We start from the raw sequence: 19876 nt of genomic DNA, 5'->3' as shown, positions 1-19876 counted from the left end.
CCAGGCGCCCCACCACGCACTGAAAACGTGGAAAGCCACCCAATAAAAACACCGGCAAGAGCTTTGAACAGATTCTTCATAAAAGATACACAGAGGCCAAAGAAGCAACAGGAAAGATTGTCAACAAGCAGCAGCCCCCAGGGAAATGCAAAATGACAGGACAACCAGCTCCCACTACAAACCCACCCGAACGGCTGTATGAGGGAGGCTGCCCATCCCGAAGGCTGGAGAGGACACTGGAAGTACCAGCGGTTTGTTGTATGTCGGTGATGGTCCAGCAAAGCCAAAGGAGTGAATCCGTATGCTAACGTCAGGGCCCAGACGCCAACCTGCACTTGGCGCGGAGTCCCGTAAGGCAGGACTCTCTTCTGGTGACTGCATCTCGGTCTTGGTGAGGCTGCATGAATTTCCCCCTGGGTCTCTGAGCAATTCCAAGCATGCCGCTGGGCCTCTCTCTCCCCTGTTCCCAGGCCCCTCAGTGAACTACATCATGCCCTGGACATCCCTCCCGGCTGAGCAGTTGCTAGAGTGCATTAGGTGCTCTTGAAGAAAATGAAACATGCAGATGCTTTTTCACCTTTAATCACGCTCCTTGTCAAACTTCCTTGCTTCCTTGAGGCCATCTTGGGCTGCCCCTCACGCTGCTATGACATCAGGAGTTGTGTGAGTGAGAGGGACGCCTGGGTGGCTCAAAGGTTAAGTGTGTGCCTGCAGCTCAGGTCATGACCCCAGGGTCCTGGGATCGAGTCCCGCATCAGGCTCCTTGCTTGGCGGGAGTCTGCTTCTCCCTCTCCCTCTCCCTGCTGCTCCCCCTGCTTGTGCTCTCTGTCTGTGTCAGATAAATAAATAAAATCTTCAAAAATTGACTACAAATAAATTCGACAAATAGATCCTGAACATCTACTATGGGCCAGGCTCTTTCTGGGTTCAAAGCTCCAGCACTGGGTAAGTAAACCAAATACCACTCTCTCCTCTCAGGGTCTTGGTGGAGGGATGCAGGAGATGGATGCTGAACTTGTTACACAAATAACAATATTATGTTATGATAGCAGTAAGGGTCACATCAGGAAATACATGCTGGTGATAGGGGAAGTGATCTTAGTTTAGCCACTGAGACCCAGGAGGACCTCTCTGAGGAAGCCACGTTCATGCTGCACTCTGTATTAGCATAAGTCAAGTATTTTTAAAAAATATTTTATTTATTTGACAGAGAGAGGGAGATCACAAGTAGGCAGAGAGGCAGGCAGAGGGAGAGGAAGGGAAGCAGGCTCTCTGCTCAGCAGAGAGCCCGATGTGGGGCTTGATCCCAGGACCCTGGGATCATGACCTGAGCGGAAGGCAGAGGCTTTAACCCACTGAGCCACCCAGGCGCCCCAGCATAAGTCAAGTTTTGCTGCAGGAACAAACACGTCCAGGGAGACCGGAGAAGCATGTGTGGGCTTTTCGATGCCTCGGCTCAGAAGTGACTGATGTACAGAAGTGACTCCGCTTCCACCTGCATTTGATGGCCAGAATCGGTCAAAGCAGTCATGGACTTGGCTGGGTTTTTCCGTCCAGAGCTATTGGTTTACCCTTGAAATGGCCATTGTGGTATCAAAAGGATGAGGAGGAAAGGAGTGCATTCCTGGTGGCACAAGCAGCAAATTCAAAGACACTGGAAATAAAGAGACAATGGATCTGTAGCCTCAAAATTCTGACAGAATAGGATTTCGAACCCAGACCCCTATTTCCAGCCAAAATAGTGACCAAGTGCAAGGAGCAGGCAGAGACATTTCAAAACGCAGAGGGACTAAAAAATGTCATCTCCCGTGCTCTTATGTTCTTAGAAAGTTATTGCAGGATGCACTCAACCAAAACAAGGGAGTAAATTAAAAAAAAAAAAAAAGAAGAAAGATAAAAAGAAAAAAGGAAGACTCAAGATTGAGGAAACAGGTGTCCCAATATGGGAATTGAAGATGATTCCCGCGGGACAGTGGCAGGAGAAACTGCCCAGCAGAAAAAACCCAGGAAGAAAAGAGCACACTTCCTCTCCATTCTCTGGACGGTGTGGTCATTTGGAAAGCTGAATTGAGATGTGCTGCCAGAACTTCTAAGAAGGAGAAAAAAAAAGGCAATTATCTCCAGGTGGAGAAATTATACATCATAATAATTACACTTTCCAATTGTATCCTTCATAGGGAGATGAAATTACCTTCCCATAAAAGCAATAAAAAGAATGCGAGCCACCAAGACATCCGGTGACTGCTGTCTCCTACCCAGCTGATGACTCAGGGGCACCGTGTGATGGCCTAGAGGCACCTCAAACTCAGCTATCCCCAACGGAACTCCATAAATGTAACCCCTGACCTTTCCAACGCCTCATGCCTTCCCATCTCAGAAGCCTGAAACACAACCTACCAGGGCTCCAGGACTCATATTGGCTCAGATGGAGGTGTGCTGACAAATTTGGAATGACCTCTCTCTGACCCAGCCAATCAGAGCAGTCCATCCCCTAGGCCATGCCATTGGTTTGGTTGTGTCATGTGATTCCAGCTGGACCAATGATGATGCAGTACAAGGACTGCTGTTGAAACCTTGGGGCAGTTGGGTATCTCTTTCCAAGTAGCTGCTGAGTGGGAGTCACGGATCTATGGTGCCAGACACGATCTCTACTGTCCCACGGAAGCCTGATGAGATGAAAGCCCAGTAGAGCCAGGAGGCAGCAAGTTAGTTTCCCATAGACACTATATAGCTTCTTGATCCAACTGTACCTGAAATCAACACAACTCCTAGGTGCCTAGATTTTCAGTTACAGGAGCCAATTCATTTCTTCCTTTTCCTCACATGAGTTTCAGTCGTTTTTCAGTTGAACATAATTTTTTTTTTTTCTGGAACTGCCAACTAAGCAAATCTTGATCGATATAACCCCTACTCAATGCTAGACATTGGACTAAAGATTTGACATGAGGGACGTCTGTTGGCTTAAGCAGTAGAGTGTGGGCCTTTTTTTTTTTTTTAAAGATTTTATTTATTTATTTGAGAGAGGGAATGAGAGAGAGTGTGCATGAGAGGGGAGAGGGTCAGAGGGAGAAGCAGACTCCCCACTGAGCAGGGAGCCCTACAAGGGACTTGATCCTGGGAATCCAGGATAATGACCTGAGCTGAAGGCAGTTGCTTAACCAACTGAGCCACTCAGGCATCCAAGTGTTGGACTATTGATCTCAGGGCTGTGAGTTCGAGCTTGATGGGTATAGAGATTACTTAAAAAATTAAAACCTTAAAAAGGAGTTGACATCAACTAAGTCATTGAACCCAATGAGAGAGGGAATAATCTGATTCCCATTTAACTGATGAGCAAACTGAGGCTCACAGAGGTGAATTCATCCACCCAGGATCATCAGAGCCAGGATTCCAGCCCCTAACTGCCTGACCCCACAGCCTGCCTCTCTCTGACCTTGAGAAGCAGTTGCCAGATTTGGACATTCAGAGGCAGGAACTAAGTTATGGGGTGAAGCAGGGGGAAGGCGAGGTGGCAGTGGGGAGAGCCAACGCCAATGGCCAGGACTCTCTGAACTTTCTTCAAAGGGCACCAAGGAGTAATGGAGAGCTGTGAGCAGAAGGACAGGAGGAAGGATGGACTACGGTGTGAAGAGTGGATCATTAAAAACAGTAGCAAAGGGACGCCTGGGTGGCTCAGGTGGTTAAGCAGCTGCCTGCGGCTCAGGTCATGATCCCAGCATCTGGGGATCGAGTCTCACATCAGGCTCCTTGCTCAGCGGGGAGCCTGCTTCTCCCTCTGCCTCTGCCTCTGCCTGTGCTCGCTCTCTCTGACAGATAAATAAATAAAATCTTTAAAAAAAAAAAAACAGTAGCAAAAAACAAGGGGCGCCTGGGTGGCTCAGTGGGTTAAAGCTTCTGCCTTCAGCTCGGTTCATGATCCTGGGGTCCTGGGATTGAGTCCCGCATTGGGCTCCTTGCTCGGCGGGAAGCCTGCCTCTCTCTCTGCCTCTGCCTGCCTCTCTGCCTGCTTGTGTGCTCTCTCTTTCTGACAAATAAATAAAATCTTAAAATAATAATAATAATAGGATGGACAACAAGCATTAGCAAGGATGTGGGGAAGTCTGAACCCGTGTATGTTGCAGCTGGGAATGCAAAATGGCACAGTCGATCTGGAAAAGTCTGGCAGTTCCTCAAAACGTTAAAGAGTTACCCTCTGACCCAGCAATTCCACTCTTAGGAATATACCCCATGGAGACAAAAATAGATATCCGCACAAAAAGCCTCCACGTGAAGGTTCATAGCAGCATTTTCCTAGCTAGCCAAAAAAGGAGAAGCAACCCAAATGCCCACGAGCTGATGAGTGGAAAAACGAAACGTGGCAAATCCATACCCTGACATCTTATCCAGCCATAAAAAGGAATGACGTTCAGATTCATGCTGCGACATGGCTGAGTCTTCAAAACACTCAGCTGAGTGAAAGAAGCCAGCCAGATACAAAGTATCACATGATTCCATTGGAAGGAAATGTCAAGAACAGACAAATCCACAGTAACAGGAAAGTACATTCGTGGTTTGCAAGGGGACGCAAGGAGGGGAGAACTGAAGGTGATGGCCAGGGGGTACGGAGTTCCCTTTGGGAGTGATGCAGGGTTCCACAATTAGATGTGGGGACTGGGAACACGCTCTGCGAATCCACCAAGAACCATTGAAATCCAAAATCACACTTTAAGTGGGTGAATTGTATGGTAGGCGAATCGTGTCTCAGTAAAGCCGTTAAAACATGCTGACATTTATAGCATGGTTTGCTGTCGGGAGAGGTGTCAACACGGCCCCGATGACTGCATCCGTGTTCACAAGACCTCTGTGTGAAAGACCCCAGCTTACCAAGGGGGGTGACTGAGATCAGAGAGGTTTGGCCCGTCATCTAGGGAGGTGGTGGTCAGATGGCAGAGGCTTGGCATTTCGGGCCCCGCTGGACCTGACCCTTACCCCCCCCCCCCAACCACCCCCACCCCTCTCTTCTTTCCTCTCCCCTAAGCCAAGCTCCCACTAACTGACCTCATTTCCTTTTCTTTTGCACACCCATTCTTTGTGGTCTCCAGGCCTTTGCCTGTGCTGATCGACTGCTTCGGCCCAGCTGTTCTTTCTCCTTCCCTTCCACCTAGTCTGTGAAATGAATGTCTAAGTGTGAGGGGGCAAGAGAGGGGAGGTGCTGACTCCCAGTTTCCAAGCCTAGGGCTTGGGAAGTGAGAGAGTGTGGGTTGGAGGGTACCTCGAGGGGCGGCCCGGGGGAAAGAACAGGGCCTGATTCCTCCTGTCTCCCCGAGGACTTGACCCCCACCCACGTCAACAGATTTTGAAGTCTTGGCCGGAGTTTAACCTGAGCTGTACCTGGGGACGCAGGCGAGGGAGGATGAGGTCAGCTTCTCCCCCTGGCCAGCAGGCCAGGCCTGAGGTGAGCAGGTGAGGAGAGAGAGTCATCTGACTGCCCAAGACCTGCCCAGCATCTCGAGACAAGGTGATGCCCCAGCACAAGGCTGCCTCCTCCGCCCCTTCCCGGCCAACTGGAAGTCTCTTCTAGGAGCCTTTTAGAACCTTTAAGAAGAAGTCCACAAATGCAATAAAATACTATTTTTTTAAAAGATTTTATTTATTTATTTGACAGAGAGAGATCACAAGTAGGCAGAGAGGCAGAGGAGGAAGCAGGCTCCCTGCCGAGCAAAGAACCCGATGTGGGACTCGATCCCAGGACCCTGAGATCATGACCTGAGCTGAAGGCAGCGGCTTAACCCACTGAGCCACCCAGGTGCCCTGCAATAAAATACTATTGAGCCATAAAAAGAAATGGACTCCTGGTACCTTTAACAGCTGGAAGGACCCCAAAAAACAGGATGCCAAGTGAAAGAAGTCTGATAAAAAAAGGCCACAGATTGCATGATTCCATTTACATGAAGTATCCCGGGAGGAGGCAATGAGGAATGGCTTCTTAATGGGTGTGGTTTCCTTCTGCGGTGATGACATTTTTTTTTGATTGTTTAAACTAGACAGAGGTGGTGCTTGCATACCCTTGTGAATGTGCTCAAAGGCAGTGGACTGTTCCTTTAAAAAGGTTCATTTTATGTTATGTGAATGTCACCTCATTTTTAAAAAATAAAAGGAGTAGGGCGCCTGGGAGGCTCAGTGGGTTAAGCCTCTGCCTTCAGCTCGGGTCATGGTCTCAGGGTCCTGGGATCGAGCCCCATATTTATGGGCTCTCTGCTCAGCAGGGAGCCTGCTTCCTCCTCTCTCTCTCTCTCTCTGCCTACTTGTGATCTGTCAAATAAATAAACAAGTAATCTTTTTAAGAGATAAAAAGTAGAAGGAGTATGCTAGGGCTTTGCTCATGATGATTCCTCTGCTAGGAACCCCCTTTCTGCTGACCTCAGCTCCCTTTACCGCCTCAAGGAGGGATGCCCGGCTCTCTGGATCTGAAATGGTCCCCAGTCACTCTCCTATGCCACCGTGATATCTAATTGATTAATAGCACACATCACTATGTGGAATCCACTTACTACCTTGTCTATGGGTTTTTTGATCCCACCACCAGAAGGTGAGGCCCTAACGGGGCAGGGAGAAGGCAGTGTGTGTCCCTATGCTCAGGGGAGGAGACTGAAGTGCAGAGGTTCTGGAACCTGAAAATGGCTCTGCCATCGGTCTGCCCCCAAGTCCTTGTCCCTGGCATCTCAGTCAGGCGTCCCAAACTCAAAACATCTTCGGTCAGGCTGGCAATCCGTATTTCCAAAGCCACCAGAGGGCGTGGCCCTGGAGCATCTGTCCACTTGAAATGGCAGAGGTGTTTTAAAAACTTAATAAACTTATTTTTCAGAGCTCTGAAATTCAGTGCAAAGTCCTGAGTCCCCCCATATACACCCTGATGCCCCCACAACTTCCCCCACAGTGAACATGCCACGTCACAGTCCCACGGCATGTAGAACTAGTGAACCTACCATGACATGTCATTGTCACCCAGAGTCCACAGCTGACATTAGGCTTCACTCTTGGGCTGTTCCATTCTCTGGGTCTGGATCAGCGTAAAATGACATGTACCCACCCCCACTGCCATAAAAATCCAATGTACCCCACCTAGGCAACCTTCTCCACCCCGTAACCCCTGCCAACCCCTGCGCCTTCTACTGTCTCCACCCTTTTGGCTCTTCCAGAATATTCGAGAGCTGCAGTCAAACAGCGTGCAGCCTTTTCTTTTTCTTTTTTAAAAGATTTTATTTATTTATGTGTGTGTGTGTGAGAGAGAGAGAGAGAGAGAGGAGGAGGAGGAGCAGAGGGAGGGGGAGAGAGAGAATCTCCAGCAGACTCCTCGCTGAGCGCAGAGCCGGACTCGGGGCTTGATCCCATGACCCTGAGAGCATGACCTGAGCGGAAACCAAGAGCTCTCAACCAACTGAGCTCCCCAGGCGCCTCACAGGTAGCTTTTCTGACTGGCTTCTTTCACTCAGTGATATGCATTTAAGTTTCCTCCTGCCTTTTCATGGTTTGATAGCTCGTTTTTTTTTTTTTTTTTTTAGCGCTGAATAATGTTCAGCGTGTGTGGATGTCCCACAGTTTATCCACTCCCCTACTGAAGGACGCCTTGCTTGCTGCCAACTTTTAGCTGTTAGGACTAAAGCTGGAGTCCATTCCCTCTCAAGGAGGGGGCAACTTAACTCCACTGCTTATGGGAAGGACAATCAGGAATTTGTGGGAGAAAAAAAAGAAGAATTTGTGGATGGGGCACCTGGGTGGCTCAGTCACTAAGCATCTGCCTTCCGCTCAGGCCATGATCCCAGGGTCCAGGGATTGAGCCCCGCACCGGGCTCCCTGCTTAGTGGGAAGCCTGCTTCTCCCTCTCTCACTCCCCGTGCTTGTGTTTCCTCTCTCAGTGGGTCTTTCTCTGTCAAATTAAATTAAATTAAATAATTTGTGGACAAAGATTAAGGCCATCAAGGTAATTAAAAAAAAAAAACATTCTTTTTACGTAAGCATTATACCCACTGTGGGGCTGGAGACCAAGAGTCGCACGCTCTACTGACTGAGCCAGCCAGGCACCTCACAAGACATCAAGGTGGTGGGGTGCCTGGGTGGCTCAGTGGCTTAAAGCCTCTGTCTTAGGCTCAGGTCATGATCCCAGAGTCCTGGGATCGAGCCCCGCATCGGGCTCTCTGCTCAGTGGGGAGCCTGCTTCCTCCTCTCTCTCTCTGCCTGCCTTTCTGCCTACTTGTGATCTCTGTCAAATAAATAAATACAATCTTAAAAAAAAAAAAAGACATCAAGGTGGTTAAGAGATGTTTAGGGGTAGAAACTCTGAGGCTATGCAAATGTCCTGTTTCTCCTTAAAATTTTGTCCATTAAATTTCTCATCCATCAGTGGCTTCTGCCTCCTGCAGTCATTTACTGTGGCATTCTAATGGCGATTTTCTACTTTCGTCGTTCATTCTACATTTATTTTTTTAAAAGATTTTATTTATTTATTTCAGAGAGAGAGAGAGTGGGGGGTGGAGCAAAAGGGGAGGGAGAGGGAGAGAGACTCACCAGCAGACTCTGAGCTAAGCATGAAGCCCCAAGCGGGGTTTGATCATGACGCTGAGATCACGACCTGAGCCAGAACCGAGAGTCGGACACTTCATCGACTGGGCCACCCAGGCACCTCTCATTCTGCATTTATTAATTGAAAGTCTCCTGTCAGGGACATTTGTCCCTTCTCCTCCATTTTTTAAAAAAATATTTTATTTTTTTATTCGACAGATCACAAGTAGGCAGAGAGGCAGGCAGAGAGAGAGGGGGAAGCAGGCTCCCCGCGGAGCAGAGAGCCTGATGCGGGGCTCGATCCCAGGACCCTGAGATCATGACCTGAGCCGAAGGCAGAGGGTTAACCGACGGATCCACCCAGGAGCCCTTCTCCTCCATTTTTAAATGGATTTACTCACGTATTTTTAATCAGTACGGACTCGTGTGGACTTGATTTCATCGCTGGGGTCATAATCCAATGCTATGGTTATTCACTTTGTTCTCGAATTGTTCCAGCTGTGGCCAAGGAGAGTTCTTTGAGGTTGGCTTCCGAGTCCTTCCAGCTTGTTTTAAGTACTTTCTGCCGCTGGAAGTGTCTCCAGACTGGTGTGGTGTTTTCTCGGCTCTAGCCCTAGAATCAGCCATTTCTCCAGCCCTGGGTCCCTGTATTGGAAAATGGTATTTATTTTTATTAATTTTTTTAAACTTTTTTTTACAAATTTATTTATTTATTAATTATTTATTTGATTGACAGAGATCACAAGCAGGCAGAGAGGCAGGTGGGTGGGTGGGGGAGTAGGCTCCCCGAGCAGAGAGCCCGATGTGGGGCTTGATCCCAGGACTCTGGGATCATGACCTGAGCCAAAGGCAGAGGCTTTAACCCACCGAGCCACCCAGGCGCCCCGGAAAATGGTATTTAGAGAGCAAGACCTGGAGGCTGAGGCGTCTGGGTGGCTCAGTCATTATGTGTCTCCCTTGTACTCGGACCCTGATCCCAGAGTGCTAGGATGGAGCCCTGTATCCGGCTCCCAGCTCAGCGGGGAGTCTGCTTCTCCCTCTCCATCTGCTGCTCTCCCTGCTTGTTCTCTCTCTCTCTGTAAAATAAATAAAATCTTAAAAAAAAAAAAAAAAAGACCTGGGGGCTGAGTATATTCATTTTTTCCTGGGGTATCAATGCTTCCAAACCTTCAGCAGACAGTGCCAGGAAATATGTGTGTGTTTACTAACCCATGTATACACACACTTATATTTATTTTCATATCTATCTTTTTAAAAGATTTTATTTATTTATTTGTCAGAGAGAGAGACAGAGAGTATGAGGAGGGGAAGCATCAGAGCCAGAGAGAGAGAAGCAGGCTCCCCGCTGAGCAAGGAGCATGCTCTGTTGCTCCATCCCAGGAACCCGGGATCATGACCTGAGCCAAAGACAGACACTTAACTAACTAACTGAGCCACCCAGGCACCCCTTGTGCCTATTAAAATAAATACATCAGGGCCCCTGGGTGGCACAGTTGTTAAGCGTCTGCCTTTGGATCAGGTCATGATAGGGGCTTCTGGATGAGTCCCACATCGGGCTTCCTGCATGGCAGGAAGCCTGCTTCTCCCTCTCCCACTCCGGTGGCTTGTGTTCCCTCTCTCGCTGTTCGCTGCGTCTCTCATCAAATAAGTAAACAAAAGCTTTTTAAAAAATAAAATAAAATGAATACACCATACTGCTAACCACAGTTCAGCACCATTTTTCTTCCTTCCTTCCTTTATTCTTTTTCTAGATTTTATTTTTAAGTAATGTCTACACCCAAGGTGGGGCTCAAACCGACAACCCTGAGATCAAGAGCAGGTACGCTCCACCGCCTGAGCCAGCCAGGCGCGCCCACCTTGCTCATTCGCAGCTTCCTTCTGCACCAGCCCGAATCTGGCCGTCGGTATGGACCCTATGTACTTGCTGGTTCAACACTGGCATATAAATAGTCCCCGAGTTGTTAGCCTGCACCCCTGCAAACAACAGATTTACCAGCTAAAGCACAGTGTTTCCTGGCAGGTCTGCCGGTTGTTTGAATGCGAGGCCTCTGAGCTAAGCGAACAGACCTGGGGTCCTTGGGCCTCCAGTTTAAGAGCCCCCCCCCCCCAACCATGATTGCTCTGGTCTCTGGCCAGGGCAGGGGGGCTTGGGGGAGAATTGTCAGTTTGCTCCTCCCTGCCTACGGCATTCAGGGCTCAAGATCGATCCGTGCAAATGGGGTGGAGAGGGCGAAATGGAACCTCCCCCCACCCCAGCTGCGGTCCTGCAACCCTTGAGGCGGGTGGGGGTTTGAGACCACAGCACTGGGCATTTTCTCCTCTCGCTGGTGCCGACTCTCCTTTGAGAGTGGGTGCTGACCCGGGCGGGGCAGCCCCCGTGGGAGGGCGCTGGGAGCAGAACCTGCTCGGTGGGTGCCTGCCCGGGCACGCATCAGCTGCGCGGGCTGTGGCTTGAGCTGCCCTTCCCTGGGGAAGAGACCGGGCTTGACTGGGGCTGGGGCTGGGGGGTGGGTGGGAAAGATGGGTGGGGGGCGCTTAAGGCCCATGAGGCCTGAGCTGAGGCCCCTCCTAATTCCTCCTCAGGGACACAGTACTGACCCAGAGTACCCACCATTTATGGAGCTCTCACTGCATGTCCTGGCTCTGTTTTTTGTTTTTGTTTTTTTTAAATTCTGGTTCTGTTTTTTTGTTTTTTTTTTAAGATTTTATTTATTTATTTGACACAGAGAAAGATCACAAGTAGGCAGAGAGGCAGGCAGAGAGAGAGAGGGGAGGAAGCAGGATCCCAGCCAAGCAGAGAGCCCGATGCAGGGCTGGATCCCAGGACCCTGGGATCATGACCTGAGCTGAAGGCAGAGGCTTAACCCACTGAGCCGTCCAGGCGCCGCATCTGGTTCTGTTCTAATCATATCTTTCCTCTTTAATATCCCTCAGAGAGGACACTGTTATTCAGTCCATTCTACAGATGAGGCCACTGAGGCTCATTTGCCCACGGTCCTAGACTACGGAGTAGCTGAGCTTGGCGCCAGACTCTGAACCCTTTCTATTTAGATGACACCGGGCCAGAGGGACAGACAGGGTTTCTGCCTTCCCGGACCTGTGGGTTAGGGCACAGACACACCATGGGCCCTGTCAAAAAATAAATAAGGTAGTTTCACACGGTGCCAAATACCATGTGAGACTGGGGAGGACGGGGAGAGACCAAGGAAGGCCTCTCTGAGGAGGTGACCAGCTGGGAAGTGTTGGGGGAAAGGGTGACTTATCCCCAAGAGCAAGGGTCCTGAATTGTGTGAGGAATCGGTCGGAGGCCATTGGGACAGGAACACAGAGGGTGGCTGGAGGCAGGGACAGCAGTGGAGTAAGTAAGGAGACACAGAGCGGGGCCATGTGGACGGTGGTGAGCACAGTGGCAGTTACTTCGAGTCACCTTGGGAGCCATGGGAGAATTTAGAGCAGGAGAGGGACCTGATCTAGGTTTTTTTTTTTTTTTTTTAAGATTTTATTTATTTATTTGACAGAGAGATAACAAGTAGGCAGAGAGGCAGGCAGAGAGGCAGGCAGAGAGAGAGGGGAGCAGGCTCCCCGCTGAGCAGAGAGCCTGATGCGGGACTCGATCCCAGGACTGTGAGCTCATGACCCGAGCCGAAGGCAGCGGCCCAACCCACGGAGCCACCCAGGCGCCCGACCTGATCTGGGTATTAAGAACTGTGGCCACAGGTGTGGAATGGTGGAGAGGGGTGGAGGCACAGAGCTGGAGAAGGCAGGGTCCTAGTCTACAGAAAAGGGGCCCTGCGGGTGGGCGGTGGCGGTGGGAGGGCCCAGGACAGCGTAGAGCCCAGGGAGGTGTGAGGAGGCCACCTTCCCAGGAAGGGTGCGGCTTCCCTTTCACAGAAGGGGGTCATTTATCCAGCATCTGGCTGGTCCCACTGCATCTGGGGAATCTTCAGGGCTCATCTCTGCTGGATTGGAAGGCCAGGCTGTGGGGCACCCCCACCCAGGTGTTCCCCATCCCCCCACCTCGGCCCCACTGGCTGCACTTGCCCTGGGTGTGTCTTTGGTTGGAGCAAGTGGGAACCTTTCTGTCTCCCCAAGGAACAGTGTGGGGTAGAAGCCTCAGGGATCCCCAAGGGGTACATGGGGCTATGACCAGGCCTGGGTGCCCCTCTCTATCCCTCACGGGGGGGGGCACCCCCCAATCCTCTCCTCATGGCTGAGTCAAAGGGCAGCCACCAATCCCAGTCCCCCCTTCCTGGCTAGAGCCTCTGGTCTGAGGGTGGGGGAGCTCCTGGGAACTGGGAGTGGGGGTGTGGGGCCAGCTGGGACTGGCCCGTTGGAGAAGCGGAAGCCTGGGAGAGGCGTGGGAGAGCGACATAGACAAAGACAGAGAGACAGGAGAGAGACCAGGAGAAAGAGAGACAGACCCCAGATCTGATGAATGAGATCCACACATAGAAGCACACTCATTCATTCATTCACTGGCTCAGCAGATAACTTACTGGGCCTGGGCTGTGCCCCTGCAGGGGAGGCCCTGCCTCTGTGGGGGCTGACCTTCTGGTGGGGACACAGCCCAGAAACATGTTAAATGAGTAAATCACATCGTTGGGAGCAGTAAGGGTAGCAGAGACCAGGTGTGGGGGAGCCAGAACTTCCTCATTTGGGGAGAAGGAGGTTCCCACCAAAATCCTGCCTTCTCCTGCTCCTCCCCAACTCCCTCTAAGCCAGGCGTGGGAGGCGGGGGAGGAGGGATGGAGAAGGCCCAGCGCCCGGAGCCACCCGAAGGTGACTGCTGGGGTCCAGGGACTGAGGCTATTGTCGCCTTGCTGAAGACCCCTCCTAACCTTCGAGCCTGGGGTCCGTCGCCGACGGGGCGTGACGGGGGCGTTCTCGGGGTGCATCCCGGAGTCTCAGCTGCAAGGTAGGCGGGAAGTAGGCAGGGACCAGTGTCCAGGCCCCATAGCACAGACGGGACCCCTCTGCTGGGGGGCAGGAAGAGGCTCAGGCTACGACCGCCCCTGCTGAGAACCTCCCCTTCCCGCTTCCCCGGGTCCTCCTACCGCGACGGAGCGGTCCCTGGGAGCAGTTCAGGCCCGGAGGGGGGAGCCAAGGGCTCGCTGGTGCCAGTCGCCGACGGGGCGCGCTCCGGTGCCGCGGCGGGTGGCACAGGCTGGCAGCCATGGGCTGGGTGCCCGGGCCCCAAGGGGAGGGGGCCACTGCTGGCGACCGCCAGAGGTCCGCGTCGTGGGCCCTCCCCCTCGCCTGCCAGCTCCGGTCCCGCCCCCGGAGCCGCGTCCGCTCACTCTGCTCGGGGCAGAGCAACTGCCGCCGGCGCACGACCAGGGCGCGGGGTGAGTGTACTGCGCTCGGTCTCCAGGGGCGCGGGGCTCAGTCCGGCCCGCAGGGGATTGCCCTGACCGCTCCCCCGGTTCCCCTGTTTGTATCTCCCCGGAAGCCTCAGGGGAAGCGGGTGGCGGGGGTGGGAGGGAAGGCGGAGACTCCCGGGCTGGATGCCGGGGCCAGGGATAGGAAAAGGGTCGCCTGGACTCCTCTGGCCTCGCCCTCTTCTTCTCCCGGACACACTGCAAGTTTCGCTACTTCAGTCCTGTTTCCAAGGACTCCGAGGCGAGGGGGGAGATACCGAGGCTGTGAGCCTCTGGCTCTGTGTCCGCATCAGAGCGTCACCCGTGTCCGCACGGATCTGATGCCTCCCTCCCCGCGGCTGAGTCCGTGACTCCCTGGGTCTGTATTCGCGCCAGGTTCCCCGAGGGCAACCGATGCCAGCCAGGGTGCATTTTTTCCTGCCCTGTGCAAATAAGTCCGTTCCCCTTCCCAGCCTCGATTTTCTCATCCATTAAGTGGGACTTGCTTGACTGTCTGAGCATTTCTGAGGAGCTGTATTTGTGTTGAAACATGAAAACCTTCGTGTCCCCTTCTTATTCGAGGAACTTTTGAGTTAACGGTTTCCAGTCTGTAAACTGGGACTGAGACCTGTGAGGGGACTAGAGGGTGAAGTCTTGGGCAGGAAGTATTATTACACGGTAAAGACACGTGCACCCCTCTGCAAAAGCCATCTGGATCCTGTCTGCTGCCCTCAGGCTCTACCTCTAAAATGGGAGGACAGACAACTTTCTCACATAGACTGTGAGGTTCCGGGTTCCCGCGCTAGCTGAGGGTGGAGGCTGTGAAATTGTGGCCTGAACGAGTGGGTGAGACCCTCTCTGTGGCTGAATTTGGGTCCCTGTGTGACTCTGGCTATGTTGCTCCGCTCCTGTGTGAATATATTTTCTTGTTTCCCCCATGGGGTGTGACTGTGAGTACAAGTCCTTGTCAAGGACTTGCCGTGTCACTGCATTCGTGTGTGCGTCCCTGTCTGCTTATGATTGAATCTGCCCCTGGATATCCCCGATTATGTGTGACTTACTAGTGTCCCTTTCCTGTGGGACTCTGTCGCTGTGTCCCCTCCTGATATTATTGGCGTGTCTTTGTGTCTGCACCTTCCCCAACACTGCGAGCCCCCTACCGTGCCCACCTACCTCCCCAGGCCTCACGCTGTCCCTTACCTCTCCGCAGCCTTCGGGGCAAGCGGCCCATGGAGTCGGGGCTGCTGCGGCCGGCGCCGGTGAGCGAGGTCATCGTCTTGCATTACAACTACACGGGCAAGCTTCGCGGCGCGCGCTACCAGCCGGGCGCGGGGCTGCGTGCAGACGCCGTCGTGTGCCTGGCGGTGTGCGCCCTCATCGTGCTCGAGAACTTGGCGGTGCTGTTCGTGCTGGGGCGCCACCCGCGCTTCCACGCGCCCATGTTCCTGCTCCTGGGCAGCCTGACGCTGTCCGACCTGCTGGCGGGCGCGGCTTATGCCGCCAACATCCTGCTGTCGGGGCCCCTCACGCTGCGCCTGTCGCCCGCGCTCTGGTTCGCCCGTGAAGGTGGCGTCTTCGTGGCGCTCGCCGCGTCCGTGCTGAGCCTCCTGGCCATCGCGCTCGAGCGCCGCCTCACCATGGCCCGCCGAGGACCCGCGCCCGCCGCGCGTCGGGGCCGCTCGCTGGCCATGGCGGCCGCCGCCTGGGGCGTGTCGCTGCTGCTCGGACTGCTGCCGGCGCTCGGCTGGAATTGTCTGGGCCGCCTGGACACCTGCTCCACTGTCCTGCCGCTCTACGCCAAGGCCTACGTGCTCTTCTGCGTGCTCGCCTTCCTCGGCATCCTGGCCACCATCTGCGCGCTCTACGCGCACATCTACTGCCAGGTGCGCGCCAACGCGCGGCGCCTGCGGGGACGCCCCGGGGGCGCCCCGGGCCGCGCACGCCGCACGCCGCGCTCGCTGGCGCTCTTGCGAACGCTCACCGTGGTGCTCCTGGCCTTCGTGGCGTGCTGGGGCCCCCTCTTCCTGCTGCTCTTGCTCGATGTGGCGTGCCCCGCGCGCGCCTGCCCGGTGCTCTTGCAAGCCGACCCCTTCCTGGGCCTGGCCATGGCCAACTCGCTCCTGAACCCCATCATTTACACGCTCACCAACCGCGACCTGCGCTTCGCTCTCCTGCGCCTGGTCTGCTGCGGCCGTCGCCCCTGCCACAGAAGGCAGGACGCCTCCCAGGGCTCCGGGAGCCCCGCTGGGGCTTCGGAAGGCCTGAACCGCTGGCTGCCCCCTGGCTTGGATGGCAGCTCCAGCCGCTCCGAGCGCTCATCCCCGCAGCGGGACGGGCTGGACACGAGCGTCTCCGCTGGCGGCCCTGGGGCGCCCTTAGCCGCCCGGACCCTGGTACCTGCACCGGCCGCCGACTGATGTCTTTTGGCCTGCCGTTACCCTCTCTAAGGGCCATTTGGCAGACTTTTTCTTTTTAAATAAGGAATTGCTAGGAAAAGCAGCTGAAGATGGTGGCGGCAGAAGAGACAAAGGGAAACGTGTTTTATTTACGCTAAACCTCCGAGCAGTAAGTGAAACAGACAAAAATCACGGCCCTCGTGGCATTGACATCCTGATGGGGAACACAGGCACTAACAGTGAAGAAATCATGGAGGTAATTGCAGCTGATGCCTTCCATGGTGGTCAGGGGATGCTCCACTGCAGAAGTGTGACATATACTGTAAGCTGAGCCGTCATTGCCCTGGGAACACTTGAAAGGAGAGCGTTGCAGGGTGAGGGAACGGCAGTGCAAAGGTCCTGAGGCCAGAACATGCCTGTGCCTTCTCAAAAAAGCGAAGATCTCCTCGTGGCTGGAGCAACAACGGGGGAGGGTAGTGGGAGGAAACAACGGCAGGAATATGATGGGGCAGAGCCTTGTGGGCTCCGTGGAGGACTTTGCTTTTACTCTGAGTGACGTGGGAGGCAGACATTGGACTTGATTTGCTTGAGATGCTCACAGATTTCTGTAAAGGGGGAAGGTCGAAGCTAGAAAAAGGTGAAAGTGCCTGCACTGGCCCAGAGGAGCAACGATAGGGGCTCAGGCTATGTGGACAGAATTACTGAGGAATTGAGTGTAGGCATGAGAGAAAGAAAAGAATCCTGTTTAGAGGAGGGAATGTTAAAGACACGGCACCCTACACTAAAATTTGACTGTGGAAGACAGCCAGTTCCTATCTGAAACAAGATTTCTTTGAGTGTGGTGTCATATCATAAAAAATTAAAAACCTAATAAAATAATAAGAACAATTACAGCTTACTGTGCAGGGCCAGTCGTCCCCACAGTGGTAGGCCCAGGACACACCTTTTCTTCACCCTTACTGCAACTTTGAAAGGCAGCTTTCCTCTTGACAGTTGAGCAGTGAGTACCTGGCCCAGTGGTGGGAGCCAGGCTACTAGCCCAGACTGCCAGGCTCCCAGGCCCTAAGGGGCGCAGGCCTAGACTAGTGTCTGGCTCCTTCAGAGGGGCATGGCAAGGGCAGACGCTCCCTCCCTGAGTGGTCTGCATTCTTGTCTGGGGGCGATACCAGGGGCCTGTTTGTGCCCATAAAAGGCTCCAGGCATGCTGGCTCTGGGTACCAGCTGTCCCTAGACGCATTCCTGACCCCAGTGCTGCATTGCGGCCCGGGGGAGGGGCAGGGGGCTTTGGGCTCAAACTACCGCGCGCCACTTGTCGGGAGACCCGTGTAACTGCAGGCAGCTGCAAAGACCCCAGTGTGTTCTGGGGGCCACGGACTCACCCTGGGGGCCCGAGTGTCCACTGGCCACGCTCAGGTAGTCCCTGCAGGCCATATGCACCGGAAACCAACCTATTTCCTGGAACACAAACATACTGAAACTGGGACGCTCCCAGGACTAGACCTAATTTCCCACTGGGCCTGGTGCCCCTGACCCCAGGCTCCTTTATTCTCTAAGGGAACCTGAAGCTCACTCCATTGTTTGGTTGTTTGATAGGATGATGGTAAAGGGAGTTAGTCTCTTGTTCACATTTTACACAATTCGAAAAGCACCAGTTCCCCTTGTAGGACGCGGTTGCTGTGGGGAATCCTTGGAAATTTCCAGAGCTATTCTGTGGATAAACGAGCTGACAGGTAAACACTTCTCTCTTTTTTTTTATATACAATTTTAGCACTGCTTTGCATCTTGCTTTTTCACTTACTAGTATATCTTGGAAACTGTTGCACACCCACAGATTTGTACTGTCTTACCCTCTTAGTTGGCTCAGGCTGTCATAACAGACACCATTACCTGAGCAGTTGAAACAGCAGAGACTTACTTCTCACGGTTCTGGGGTTTGGAAGTCCAAGATGAGCACACCAACCTTATCTAGTGCGAGTGAGGACTGTCTTCCTGGCTTGCACATGGCGACCTTCCTGCTGTGTCCTCTCTTGGCATAGAGAAATCAAGAAGCTCTCTGGTGTCTCTTCTTATAAGGGCTCAAATCCCATCATGGGGCCCCACCATGAATGGCCTCATCCTCCCCAAAGACCCATCTCCAAATACCATCGTGTTGGGGGTTAGGGATTCAACATATATTTCTTGTGGGGGAGCATAGGGGTTTACAATTTGATCCATAGCACTAAAAAAAATTTTTTTTTTTACTTTTTACATTTTTTTAAAATTTAAAAAAAGATTTTATTTATTTATTTGCAGACAGAGAGAGAGAGATCACAAGTAGGAAGAGAGGCAGGCAGAGACAGAGAGGGAAGCAGGCTCCCTGCTGAGCAGAGAGCCTGACAAGGGGCTCAATCCCAGGACCGTGAGATCATGACCTGAGCTGAAGGAAGAGGCTTAACCTACTGAGGCACCCAAGCGCCCCCAAATTAAAAAAAAAAAAATCGACTTAACATCCAGAAGGCAAATGTCTTAATCCCTTTCACTGGCTGCATAATATTTTACAGCGGGGTTGGGTCCGCAACATACCACATCAGGATCCTATGGAGGGTCGTGGGGTTTGAGTCCAAGCCTTTGCCTTTATACACAGTACTGCGGTACATCCTCTTGCACGTGTGCAAGTGTATCTTGGATAAACCTCTGCAAGTGGCATCGCTGGGTCACAGGGTCTGTAGGTTTGATTTTAAGGTATGAAAGTGCTTCAAACACATTCTGGGAAGGTGCTGGTTGCCTTAGAGCTGGGGGCCGCTCTGCGTGTTCGCTGACTGTGCTATGGCGCCCCTGCTGGAGAAGCCTGGAACTGCAGCTTCGCTCAACAGCACTCGCTTCCACCCTCTGGCTTGGATTTAATCCTAGACTGAGTAGAGATGTTGAATCTTTAAAATGCACTCCTAAGGCTGGCAGAATCTTTTCTTAGACCAACAGCTTTTTAGCCTGGCATTTCCTTCGATTATTCGCCTAGTTTTCATTTAGATGGACTCTTTTTTTTCTTTTAAAGAAGATTTAATATAGAGCATCTTTAGGAAACAGATTTCCCAAGTGCAGTTGAAATTTGGGTCAGTTTATCATCTAGCTTTTCAGGAATGAATGTATATCACATATGGCAAGAATTATTCCTATGAGATGCTTGTTTTTTAAGATTTTTGTGAAGCCATTTCATTAGAGAACTTTAAGTGTTGTATCCTCGATTATGTCTCTTCAAAGATATATAGTTTTTCTTTAAAAAAAAAATTAGGGGGTGCCTGGCTTGCTCAGTGGGTTGGGCCTCTGCATGGTCTCCGGGGCCTGGGATGGAGGCCCACCAGGGCTCTCTGCTCCACCAGGAGCCTGCTTCCCCGTCTCTCTCTGCCTGCCTCTCTGCCCACTTGTGATTCTGCTGTCAAATAAATAAATAAATAAATCTTAAAAAAAAAAAAAAAATTAGGGGCTCCTGGGTGGCTCAATTGGTAAAGCCTCGGACTCTTGATTTCAACTCAGGTCATGATCTTAGGGCCGTGAGATGGAGCTTCACATTGGCCTTCTCCGTGAGCATGGAGCCTGCTTAAGATCCTC

The 19876-nt window shown here is 52.5% G+C and overlaps 1 protein-coding gene and 1 long non-coding RNA gene across 3 annotated transcripts; one reads left to right on the top strand and one right to left on the bottom strand.

The window, feature by feature from the left end:
* Positions 1–1228: 1228 nt before the first annotated feature.
* On the bottom strand, positions 1229–13585 carry LOC132010977 (uncharacterized). 2 transcript variants are annotated; one of them, XR_009402314.1, is made up of 3 exons: positions 13377–13585; positions 8940–9183; positions 1229–2089 (listed from the first exon to the last, which is right to left on the bottom strand). It is a non-coding gene; the product is annotated as an uncharacterized LOC132010977 (long non-coding RNA). The 2 variants fall into 2 exon arrangements; XR_009402313.1 differs by having other exon boundaries at positions 1229–1654.
* A 211-nt stretch (positions 13586–13796) lies between these two features.
* On the top strand, positions 13797–19723 carry S1PR5 (sphingosine-1-phosphate receptor 5). The gene is made up of 2 exons (XM_059389002.1): positions 13797–13883; positions 15106–19723. The coding sequence occupies exon 2, from the start codon at positions 15125–15127 to the stop codon at positions 16310–16312; it is 1188 nt and encodes a 395-aa protein (XP_059244985.1). The 5' UTR covers positions 13797–13883; positions 15106–15124; the 3' UTR covers positions 16313–19723.
* Positions 19724–19876: the final 153 nt, after the last annotated feature.

The sequence above is a fragment of the Mustela nigripes genome, chromosome 2, assembly GCF_022355385.1.
Source record: "Mustela nigripes isolate SB6536 chromosome 2, MUSNIG.SB6536, whole genome shotgun sequence".
NCBI lineage: Eukaryota > Metazoa > Chordata > Mammalia > Carnivora > Mustelidae > Mustela > Mustela nigripes.
This window is presented reverse-complemented; position numbering and strand designations above follow the sequence as displayed.

Bases quoted from the DNA above. Each gene is read 5' to 3' on its own strand.
- S1PR5 (XM_059389002.1), top strand. From the start codon at position 15,125: ATGGAGTCGGGGCTGCTGCGGCCGGCGCCGGTGAGCGAGGTCATCGTC.